This window comes from Capricornis sumatraensis, chromosome 5 (genome assembly GCF_032405125.1).
Source record: "Capricornis sumatraensis isolate serow.1 chromosome 5, serow.2, whole genome shotgun sequence".
Classification (NCBI taxonomy): domain Eukaryota; kingdom Metazoa; phylum Chordata; class Mammalia; order Artiodactyla; family Bovidae; genus Capricornis; species Capricornis sumatraensis.
In genome coordinates, this window is record NC_091073.1 from 68,541,783 (window position 1) to 68,554,232 (window position 12,450).

Genomic DNA, 12,450 nt, shown 5'->3' on the forward strand with positions numbered 1-12,450 from the left:
TTATTTTCCTGGGCTCCAAAATCACTGTGGACAGAGACTGCAATTATGAAATTAAAAGATGCTTGCTCCTTGGAAGAAAAACTATGACAAACCTAGACAGCATATTAAAAAGCAAAGACATCACTTTGCCAACAAAGGTCCCTATAGTCAAAGCTATGGTTTTCCCAGTAGTCATGTATGGATGTGAGAGTTGGACCATAAAGAAGACTGAGTGTGGAAGAATTGATTCTGTCAAACTGTGGTGCTGGAGAAGACTCTTGAGAGTCCCTTGGACTGCAAGGAGATCAAACCAGTCTATCCTAAAGGAAATGAACCCCAAATACTGATTGGAAAGACTGACATTGAAGCTGAAGCTCCAATACTTTGGCCACCTGATGCAAAGAGCCAACTCACTGGAAAAGACACTGATGCTAGGAAAGGTTGAAAGCAAAAGGAGAAAAGGGCAGCAGAGGATGAGATGGTTCGACAGCATCACAGATTCAATGGACATGAATTTGAGCAAACTCCTGGAGACAGTGGAGGACAGAGGAGCCTGGTATTCTGCAGTCCACGGGGCTGCAAAGAGTTGGATGTGACTTACTGACTGAACAACAACAAAAAAGAAAAATCTCCTTCAAAAAAAAAAAAAAAAACTTTCTTTGCATTTAACAGATCATATATGCTATAATTACTTCCTGGTTCATTCCAAATGAGAAAAGATTCTTTATCTGTATTTTACTCTCTAGTTGTCAGGCTTTCTAGAGTATATACAGTTAGAGCTACATCCTAGTGATCAGGCAAGAACATTATGATTAGAAACTGTATTGGAAAGAAAAATTATTCTAAATGCAACATATTCCATTAAGAAGCATCTTTGTCATTCAGTCAAAAATGCAAAAGTTAAAGAAAAAATTATAAATATCACAAAGAAAATGAAATAGTTCCAAACTCAATAACATTAGATAATTAAAACAATCTACATATATATGTCAGTCTGTATGTATGTGTATACAGATTTATATGTGAGCATTTGTGGGGGGTTTTTTGTTTTGTTTTTGTCCAGAAGGATTTACCAATGTTCACTGAGGTTGCAAGAACAGAAGGATTTCTACTTCCATTCTAGAACTGAGGCACTGTAAGTTTAAAAAAAATTAATAAATTTCCCCCAAAATCACATAGCTGACAAAGGACACAGTACTCAAATCAGGTCTTCTGAGCCAGCACTATATATCCTGGAACCTGGTTTTCCACCATTTAACAACTTTCAGGGAAACAGGTAAGCCAATGACAAGTTAAAAAAAAAAAATTTCCTGAGGAGGGATAGACTGGGAGTTTAGGGTTAGCAAATGCAAAATATTAAATACAGAATGAATAAACAACAAGATCCTACTGTATAGCACAGGGAACTCTATTCAATATCCTCTGATAAACCATAATGGACAAAAATATTAAAAAATAATGTGTGTGTATATATATAAATGAATCACTTTGCTGTACAGTAAACATTAACATAATATTATAAATCAACTATACACACACACACATACACACATATACAAAGGACTTCCCTAATGGCTGAGACGGTAAAGAATCCACCTGCAATGCAGGAGACCTGGGTTCAATTCCTGGGCCGGGAAAATTTCCTGGAGAAGGAAATGGCAACCCACTCTAATATTCTTGCCTGGAGAATCCCATGGACAGAGGAACCTGGTGGGCCACAGTCCATGGGGTCACAAAGTGTCAGACAGGACTGAGTGACTAACGCTGAATTTCACTTTTTCATGGATATATATATATATGTATACACACACACACACATAATTTCAATCCCCCACCTTTCTCTCCCTGGCCTGTTCTTCCTCATTTGGAAGGTGAAAGGTTGAAAGAGAAAAAACTAACAGGCAAGGATTTCTTGGAAGAAAACATTTTCTACACAGATCTATGCCCCTGAAAATGCTAAGAACAGAACACACATCAATACAATTTTCTTTTTTTAAAGGCTCAAATTTGCCAGCTAAACCTGAAAGGAGATGAAAGCTTTCTGGAACCTAAATGGCAATAAAGTCAGTAAAGTCCACAGAAACTGGTGGTAATCACTACCATACCAGCCACAAGAGCAAAAACCAAAAACTCTAAAAACATAACTCATAGCATTGACCTAAGGACAGTTCTAGCCCCTAAGAAACCAGGAAAACATTCCAAGAAACTTCTGGTTCTTCCCTACAGAAATTCCAAATTTCATTCTGCACCTAAAATGAGAGGGACCACTCTAAGAAAGGAATGTATCACGCATACCTGCTAGCCAAAACATCAGTGAACACAAGGGTCAGCAGTCAATATTTAAACAAACTTGCATGAAATGACACTAGGACTTATGTACTGGAAAGCTCCAAATGCACTAGTAAGCTTTTAAATTTCAGGTAATTGCACTTGAAAATATAACAGTACAACTAGGGAGAACAAAACAATTTATCTTCCTTCAATACCAACTTGGAATAAAGGTAGTACCTGAAAATCTAAAAATTCTGATCATTTTTTCTAGAGAAGCATCAGTGACATTAGATTAAAATTACTTACATAAGTTTTGTCCTTGGATATACAGATTGAATACAATAAATGTATATTAACCCGGGTCTCCCACATTGCAGGCAGACGCTTTACCATCTGAGCCACCAGGGAAGCCCATAATAGTCTACATAGAACTAAAGTTCATATAAAGTTTCATTGATTAGAAAGTAAATGGATATTAGAACATTTTTGCTGCCTTATTTAAACAAGAGCTAATTTAAACAAAAAAAAAGTCTCTGGACAATCAAAGGTCACCTTGAAAACAGGTTTTGGCCCAATTTTACATACATAACTGCTGACAAATCTAACAATGTTAAATGAAATATTAATAAAAGCCATTACAGAGTAAAAGGTTCATTGTATTAAATAACCAAATTAGATTATGTAACCCTATCAAAAGCAAAGAGACATCTTTTTGCCCTCTCATGGCAAATGTTAAAATTCTATAAATATGTCGAATGCCTCGGAAGTACACAATTTTTAGAAGAGAATATTTTAAAGAACATAATCAGTATAGCTTAAGCTCACACGTCTGTAACTATTTACTCAGAAACTGAGGCCCATCAGGAAAGAATCAGATGCCATGTGATATTTTTCCTCTACCAGAGTATAAGATGGGCTAAATTCAGGTCAGCAAGACCCTGCTGTTTCTCTATATTAAACCAGCATTTAATGACATATCACCCCCAAAGAAAGAAGTCAGCACAGTAGCCTCTGATTATTAAGAGTCGTTTGCTGTATCCAGGAGTTCTCCTCTAATTTGCCTCAAATATCTTTTAGGAGCACACAGCACACACACAAGGGAAAAAGTGAAAGTCTCTGAATCTTTGTGATCCTATGGACTGTAGCCTGCCAGGCTTCTCTGTCCATGGAATTCTCCAGGCAGGAATACTGGAGTGGGTTGCCATTCCCTTCTCGAGGGGATCTTCCAGACCCAGGGATCGAACCCGGGTCTCCTGCATTGCAGGCAGATTCTTCACCAACTTGGCGACTGAACAACAACAAGCACACAAAAGAAAACAAAAAACATTTGGGGAGAGGGCAAATGGGGTTAAGGATGTCAAGTTCAGCTGACACGTTCATCTGTTGACACCAGTGATTTCACTTAAACTAGAAAGTGTTTATGCTTCCCTTGTTATAGTAAAAGCTAGGTAAAAGTTCGGTCTGATACCTCAAGAAACATATTCAAGAGAACAAAAACATTAACTTCCCCGCTTCTCAATTTAAGCCAAGCCAGGAAAAATATACAAATGGTCAGCCTACAAATATCACAGGAGGCTGAAGAAATAAGAGACTGAGAAAGGAAATGAGGTGCAGTGTAAGGGAATGTAGTTTGGACAACTCCTCATCCCCAGAGAATACAAAGCTTGTAAATGAGTACAAAGAATAAAAGGAGCAATAAAATTGCCATTCCCATGACAGGTAACTTTCATTTTCAACACAAATTTGAAGGAATATGTTTATGGATACGTGAAAGTCGTTCAGTCATGTCCGACTCTTTTCAACCCCAGGGACTATATACAGTCCATGGAATTCTCAAAGCCAGAATACTAGAGTGGGTAGCCTTTTCCTTCTCCAAGGGATCTTCCCAACCCAGGGATGGAACCCAGGTTTCCCACATTCCAGATGGATTCTTTACCAGCTGAGCCACAAGGGAAGCCCAAGAACACTGGAGTGGGTTGCCTATCCCTACTCTAGTGGACCTTCCTGACCCAGGAATCGAACTGGGGTCTCCTGCATTGCAGGTGGATTCTTTATCAACTGAGCTATCAGGGAAGCACTTATGGATACCAGTGTCCTATTAAAAAGCTGTGATCAAACATGCCGGTTTCTTTCGCTAGGCTTTTTTGATAAACACACATTTCATCCTTAGTCTATGTCATACACCCCAGTAAAGTCTAGAGACTTCTGGCTTTCTGAGCCATTATTCACATGGGCCAAGGGAAGGTCAAGAATCTAACCTCGTTTCTAATTTTTAGGATCTGTCCTTCTACTGCCTCCTTAGAGCCCCCCCAGAGCCTCTAGAAAGGACCAGTACCCCAAGCAGTATTCAAGAGTAACTGTGGGCAAGTTCTCCTCCTCCATACTTGTTAATAAAATGTCACTCAAAGTTAATAAGCTTATGATGGGAGAGGAACAGCTAGATTCCTACAATAAAGTAGCGTCTATCATGCGTGCTCAGTCGCATCCAACTCTTTGCCACCCCCTGGACTGTGGCCCACCAGGCTCCTCTCTGTCCATGGGATTCTCCAGGCAAAAACACTGAAGTCGGTTGCATTTCCTCCTCCAGAGGATCTTCCCAATCAAATCCGAGTCTCCTGCATCTCCTGCATTGGCTGGCAGATTCTTTACCACTGTGCCACATGGAAAGCCCACCCTATATCATACCTTCTCCATTTATTCTGGAACACTAAGTATTTGTCCTACCACTAAAAGGAGCAACATTAGTCCAGTTCAGTCCCTCAGGCATGTCCAGCTCTTTGTGACCCCATGGACTCCAGCACGCCAGGCCTCCCTGTCCATCACCAACTTCCAGAGCTTACTCAACTCATGTCCATAGAGTCGGTGATGCCATCCAGACATTTCAACCTTCGTCGTCCCCTTCTCCTCCTGCCCTCAATCGTTCCCAGCATCAGAGTCTTTTCAAATGAGTCAGTTCTTCACATCAGGTGGCCAAAGTACTGGAGTTTTCAGCTCCACCATCAGTCCTTCCAATGAATATTCAGGACTGATCTCCTTTAGGATGGACTGGTTGGATTTCCTTGCAGTCTAAGGGACTCTCAAGAGTCTTCTCCAACACCACAGTTCAAAAGCATCAATTCTTCAGCACTCAGCTTTCTTTATAGTCCAACTCTCATATCCATACATGACCAGTGGAAAAACCACAGCCTTGACTAGACAGACCTTTGTGGGCAAAGTAATGTGTCTGCTTTTTAATATGCTGTCTAGGGTGCTCACAGTTTTTCTTCCAAGGAGCAAGCGTCTTTTAATTTCATGGCTGAAGTTACCATCTGCAGTGATTTTCGAGCCCCCCAAAATAAAGTCTCTCACTGTTTCCACTGCTTCCCCATCTATTTGTCATGAAGTGATGGGACCAGATGCCATGATCTTAGTTTTTTGAATGTTGAGTTTTAAGCCAGTTTTTTCACTCTCCTCTTTCACTTTCATCAAGAGGCTCTTTAGTTCTTCTTTGCTTTCTGCCATAAGGGTGGTGTCATCTACATATCTGAGGTTATTGATATTTCTCCCAGCAATCTTGATTCCAGCTTGTGCTTCACCCAGCCCAGCATTTCTCATGATGTACTCTGCATATAAGTTAAATAAGGGTGACAATATACAGCCTTGATGTATTCCTTTCCCAATTTAGAACCAGTCTGTTGTTCCATGTCCATTTCTAATTGTTGCTTCTTGACCTGCATACAGATTTCTCAGGAGGCAGGTCAGGTGGTCTAGTATTCCCATCTCTCTAAGAATTTTCCACAGTTTGTTGTGATCCACACAGTCAAAGGCTTTGGCATAGTCAATAAAGCAGAAGTAGATGTTGTTCTGGAACTCTTGCTTTTTCCATGATCCAACGGATGTTGGCAATTTGATCTCTGGTTCCTCTGCCTTTTCTAAATCCAGCTTGAACATCTGGAATTTCATAGTTCATGTACTGTTGAAGCCTGGCTTGGAGAATGTTCAGCATTACTTTGCAAGCATGTGAGATGAGTGCAATTGTGCAGCAGTTTGAGCATTCCTTGGCATTACCTTTCTTTGGGACTGGAATGAAAACAGACCTTTTCCAGTCCTGTGGCCACTGTCGAGTTTTACAAATTTGCTGGTATATTGAGTGCAGCACTTTAACAGCATAAGAGGAGCAACATATTTTACCACCAAACAATGAGAGTGTTTAACAATGACAGCAAGATTACTTTACTGGGTTTCTGATGCAAAAAAGAATGGAAAAGAAAATGATAGTGGTAACAGAGAAGGAAAATAAGAAGAAAGTAACACATGGAGAGTAATAAATAGCTACTACCAATTGCCTCAGCACTACCTAGAAATATAAGTTCATTCATTCATTCAACAAGTACACCTACCACACAACACACACCAAGCCTGCCTTCAAAATCTAACAGATCTTCAAACCAAAAAGAATATCCAGCTTGGTGATAGTAAATGAGAATCATTACTCCAATTAAAAGCAAAATACAAAGAAAGCCTAAATCAAGAGACTGAGTGTGAGACCTAGAAGCTAATATTTATAGCAAATTCCAAAGGAGTGTATCTTTTGAATAAGCAATAGGTCCACAGATAGTTAGCTTTACTATATCCATTAAAAAAATCCTCTGATGTTGACATCATAAAAATAACTCTCTCAACTTGAACTAAAACTTATCTAATAACTGAAACAAAATTCCTAAGTTACATTTTTAATAAGGGCCAAAATGCTGAAACCAGACTACAATTAACCTTCATACTTGTACCCACAGGACCACGTCAGGGAATGAAACCTGAGTAAGCCTCAAATACATGCCTTGAGGTCTGGTTAAATGAAGATAAACAAAAACCAAGAAATTGGAACTATAAAGAAAAAATACTTGAGGTTCACCAAAGAAACGTACTTTAAGCCACCATGACTCAGCATTTAATGAATTCTGTTGTTGCTATTGAACATTTCTTAAGACTCAAGTGTCCTAAGTACCCAGAATTGGCCTCTCTTAATCATAGGCAATCCTGGACACAATTCCTCCGATAAAGGAGATTTCAAGGAACCCTCTACAGTGATAGAAATTGAAGTGTGCATGGAAATAGCAGACCAAGAAAACGTAATAGTCTTTGCAACTGAAAGAATAAGAGAACAATGGGAAAACGCTAACCAAGATAAGAAAACTTTTAACCAAGTCGATATAACTATTCTTACATAATATTAAGAAGTCCATATTTTAGTAAAAAGTCTACATTAAAAAAAGAAAATGTTTCTTACCTGAGACAGAGTAGACACACAGTTTTCTTGAATGCAACACAGCCAAATGAAGCATCTCAGTACCTCTGAAAAATGGTAAAAGTTTTAAAAGTTTAAATACTAGCTTCAGATGTAACCCCAAAAAATGACAAAATGCCTTTAAAAAGAGATTATAATCATAACCTATCATGAGTGAACTAAATAATTCCCTGGATAACACTCAAAACCAAAAAATAAATTTAACAACAAAACAGCCAGTTTGACAATCCCAGAGGCCCAAGAACTCTGCCTCAAGGAGTTGCCTTCAGATTGAAGCCAAAGGAGACTTCCAGAAAGAGCCATATCAGAGGCCCCTTAAAGAGTGCTCTCCCACAATAAAGCCACATGGGGCTTCCCTGGCAGTCCAGTGGTGAAGACACCACACTTGCGCTGTGGACGGCCCAGGTTGGATCCCTGGCTGCAAAAAAGAGAGAGAGAGAGAGTGACCCAAGCTTTGGTCCTGGCTTGCAGGCTAATTAACCTATGACCTTGGGCAAGCAACTTATACTCTCTAAGCCTTTTTCCCCTTTTCGAAAATAAGAGCTTTCAATTAAATGAAATAAAAATCATGTGAAAGTAAAGTATAAAGCACCAGAGAAAGCTAATCATCACTGGGAAATGGCACATATCACATCCACGTCTGAAATTTTACTAAAAGTATTGAAAATATTTTGGTTTGGTCTTGTCTTGCTGTTATCTCATTGTTCACTGAACTCAGGGTAGGCAAGATGCCAGCAGGGAAGCTGGAAGAAGATGCATGGAGCTGTAGAAACTACAGATATTCTTTATTTACTGGGGCAAGGCAGACATGCTTTAATCTCTGACACAGCAGTAATGATAACTACAAAACTCAATTCCACGGGACTAGACTCAGCTTGACAGTTCTAAGAGTGTTTCAGGTGGTGCTTATATAGACCACACCACGATGCGCATGCTTAGCACCACAAATGATCTCAGCTGTCCTGAGTGAGAAGGAGTGGGGCGAGAGAGCCTGACCATCGTCACCTGGCCAGTTCCTCTCCCCCTACAGGTCTCAAGTGTCACCACTATACTTCCCAGCCCCTATCAAGTGGTTTCCAGAGACATGGCACAGTCAGTATAGAAATCCTAAATTCAAAGTCTTCAAGAGTCAAGGCAGAGGATGTAAGTGGGTAAAGGGAGTAAATGGCTGTGATCAACTGGAGAATAGGGCCAGTCTAAAGGAGACAGCAAGCAACTGCTCAGTTCTGGGCTTGTGGCCAGATCTCCACATTTTTTTCAGGAAAAGCCAAAGGCAGGGATTTTATGTGAAAATTCCTCATTCTTAAACATTGGCAATTCTTTTAAATTTAAAACTAATCTGCAAGCAGGCCTCCGATGTCTGACCTCTGAAACAGACTCTGTTCTAAACTAAAAGGACTATAACTGAAGTCTGAAGACTTGGAATGGGGTCTTGACTCTGCACTTCGGTATTTCCGTGATCATTTAATCCTTTAGAGTGTGAGTTTCTCATTCATAAAATAAGAATTATATTAGATAACACTTGTAAATATACACAACTATCACATAATCAAGATTGTCTTCAAAAACCTTTATATGTACCCTGAACACTCAACTTTTCCATCATGCATAGGAAAAGAACATGATGTCATGGAAAGACAGTAAAGAACAGAGCAGACAGACCTGGGTCAGAATCCTGGCTATGTGACCGAAAGCTCTGAGCTCTAACTAGCTACCTTATCTCTAAATGCAGATCACATCTTATAGATCAGATTAATGAGACACTACTAGTCAGTTAATAGTAGGACAGTATCCACTCATCAGTGTTAACCTCCTCCCTTCTAAAAAATGATAACATAGATGAAAACCATATTACTATATAGAATGACTCTGACAGCATCTCACTTTTTAAAAACATGAAAAGGTAAAAATGCCTTTAAGAGACAAGAATTTCTTTTGTCTCCTTCTTTTATAAATTTATCATGTTTATATGTGCTAGGTTCACAATGGGCACCTAATCATTATCTGCTTTTAGATGGAGTAGATATTTACCAGCCATGTCAGTAATAAACTCCTGATCCAGTCTGTCACAGTGCATAAAGGTTCCACCTCTTGTCCCGGCCTACAGCATCCATGAAGCAGCTTCCCATTAGAATGAAACATATTACTAGAAAACTTAATAATGCTCAGAAGCAGTCGCTCAGGTTTTTCTAGTAGGAGTCAGGACCCTGAATAAGTACAACCTGGGGCCAATAAATTATGATGCGCAATTGGGAGTGAGCCAAAGTCCAGAGCTCAGGGCACTCCCCGACTTAAGAAGGCAAAGGGAGCTCAAAAAGAAAAGGGAAAACAAGACCACCTCTGTCTACATAAAATTTCATAGTAGATACTTTTATAAATGATTAAGAAATACAGGTTTAATTTTAAGAAAATTCATGTATGAAAATAAGATAAAATCAGCAATATCATCAGTAAACAAAGAACAGACATATTATGCAAAATGCAAAATAATAAATGGTATTCTAAAATAGGTTTAAAAATAAAGTACTTTGAATCAAAGACTTCCTTTGTGGGTTGAGCTGACTTCTTTTAAAAAACTAAGGATCTCTCTACCCCAAATAAGTAATACATTTTAAAGACTCAAAGTTATGCACCAAATCACATAGCTACTATGATGTCCAATTTTTTTAAACAAATTTATATAACCTAGAAAATTGGTGCTTTAAGTAAGTGAATACTTTGTTTCTTTATTTGATTATTTTCCAAAAGCTTATCTCCTTTCCTTTAGCTTCTAACACATCAGGCATCTTGGGTCTGTTACACTTTAAAAAAAAAAAAAAAAAACCTCCTAAATTTTTCTGTCTTAAATATACAGGTTTCCATATTAAACAATGTTCAGTACGTGATAATATACAGGAAATATATTTAATTCATAGTCATTTTTGACACATAAGGGACTGACATACTCCAAGTAGTAAGACAAAACACTCGAATTAGTGGACTGTACTTACGAAACAAACTTTCCTACTTCCACTTGCAATATTGGATCTCGTAGATGCACTTCTAGAAGCAAATCCTCAGCTTGAGCTCCATCTCCTGTTTTTACAGGATGAGGATTAAAGATTCTTAGGTATCCCATAAAACTGCCCACAATTATTTTATCTGTAAAAAGGTGTTTTTAAAGATATAGGAAAAAACATTAGTCACAAAAATTTGGGGAAATAGAATTTCTAATGTCTAAAAGAAGAATCTAAAAATTATGCTCAACATCACTCATTATCAGAGAAATGCAAATCAAAATCATAATGAGGTACCATCTCACACCAGTCAGAATGGCTGCTATCCAAAAATCTACAAACAATAAATGCTGGAGAGGGTGTGGAGAAAAGGGAACCCTCCTACACTATTGGTGGGAACGCAAACTAGTACAGCCACTATGGAGAACAGTGTGGAGATTCCTTAAAAAACTGGAAATAGAACTGCCATATGACCCAGCAATCCCACTGTTGAGCATACACACCAAGAAAACCATGAGACACGTGTACCCCAATGTTCATTGCAGCACTGTTTATAATAGCCAGGACATGGAAGCAACCTAGATGTCCATCAGCAGATGAATGGATAAGAAAGCTGTGGTACATATACACATGGAGTATTACTCAGCCGTTAAAAAGAATACATTTGAATCAGTTCTAATGAGGTGGATGAAACTGGAGTCTATTATACAGAGTGAAGTAAGTCAGAAAGAAAAACACCAATATGGTATACTAACGCATATATATATATATGGAATTTAGAAAGATGGTAACAATAACCCTATATATGAGACAGCAAAAGAGACAAAGATGTATAGAACAGTCTATTGGACTCTGTGGGAGAAGGTGAGGGTGGGATGATCTGAGAGAACAGCATTGAAATATGTATATTATCATATGTGAAACAGATCGCCAGTCCAGGTTCAATGCACAAGACAGGGTGCTCAGGGCTGGTGCACTGGGATGACCCAGAGGGATGGGATGGGGAAGGAGGTGGCAGGGGGGGTTCAGGATGGGGGACACATGTACACCCATGGCTGATTCATGTCAATGTATGGCAAAAACCACTACAATATTATAAAGTAATTAACCTCCAATTAAAAAAAAATAAATTTTTTTAAAAAGAAATAAGAAAATAAAAAAGAATCTAAAAATTAAAAGAATCCAGTTTTGTTTCATATACAAAGACCAATCTGCCAACAGAATATATAATTAAAGTGAACTAAATAGCTTTATATCACCAATATTCAAATATACTAACATACTACACTTTTCTTAAGCCTTGATTTGTTATCAGTAGCCATAATTCAGCACAAAGTAAGCCCTTTTAACAAAGGACTAGTATCAGGTTGTAAACTGATTTCATCATAGAGTGTCAACTCTACACCTGATTTTGGCTGTCAAAACACTGCATTAAAAATTATTCCAAGGCCTCACTAAGACAGAGTACTCTGATTTATAATATCTAGTCTCGGGTACAAAAAGGGGAAATGATAAGATAGGTATTATGGGTTGAACTGTGTCCCTCAAAAAGATATGTTTAAGTCCTAGCCCCCAGTAACTGATTTTATTTGCAAATAAGATCTTTACAGACGAACCCAAGTTACAATGAGGTCACACTTGATTAGGTATGTGGTAGGACTCAATTCGGAGAAGGCAATGGCAACCCACTCCAGTGTTCTTGCCTGGAGAATCCCAGGGACGGCAGAGCCTGGTGGGCTGCCGTCTATGGGGTCGCACAGAGTCGGACACAACTGAAGCGACTTAGCAGCAGCAGCAGCAGGACTCAATTAGTATCCTTATAAGAAGAGAAAACAGGGACAGGGTGGGGAGGAGACTGTCACATGAAGATACAAAGACAAGCAAGAAGATGATCGTGTGATCACAGAGGCACTGACTGGA

The 12,450-nt window shown here is 38.8% G+C and overlaps 1 protein-coding gene across 6 annotated transcripts in view; it reads right to left on the minus strand.

The window, feature by feature from the left end:
• The window catches only part of BBS9 (Bardet-Biedl syndrome 9), a 461,875-nt gene that overhangs the window by 440,072 nt on the left and 9,353 nt on the right, over window positions 1-12,450 (minus strand). For all 6 annotated transcript variants that reach the window (XM_068972538.1, XM_068972537.1, XM_068972536.1 and 3 more), the window contains exons 2-3: window positions 10,525-10,675; window positions 7,517-7,581 (exon numbers count right to left, since the gene is read on the minus strand). In XM_068972538.1, coding sequence (XP_068828639.1) covers window positions 7,517-7,581; window positions 10,525-10,675 — 216 coding nt within the window. The remainder of the gene's footprint in view (window positions 1-7,516; window positions 7,582-10,524; window positions 10,676-12,450) is intronic.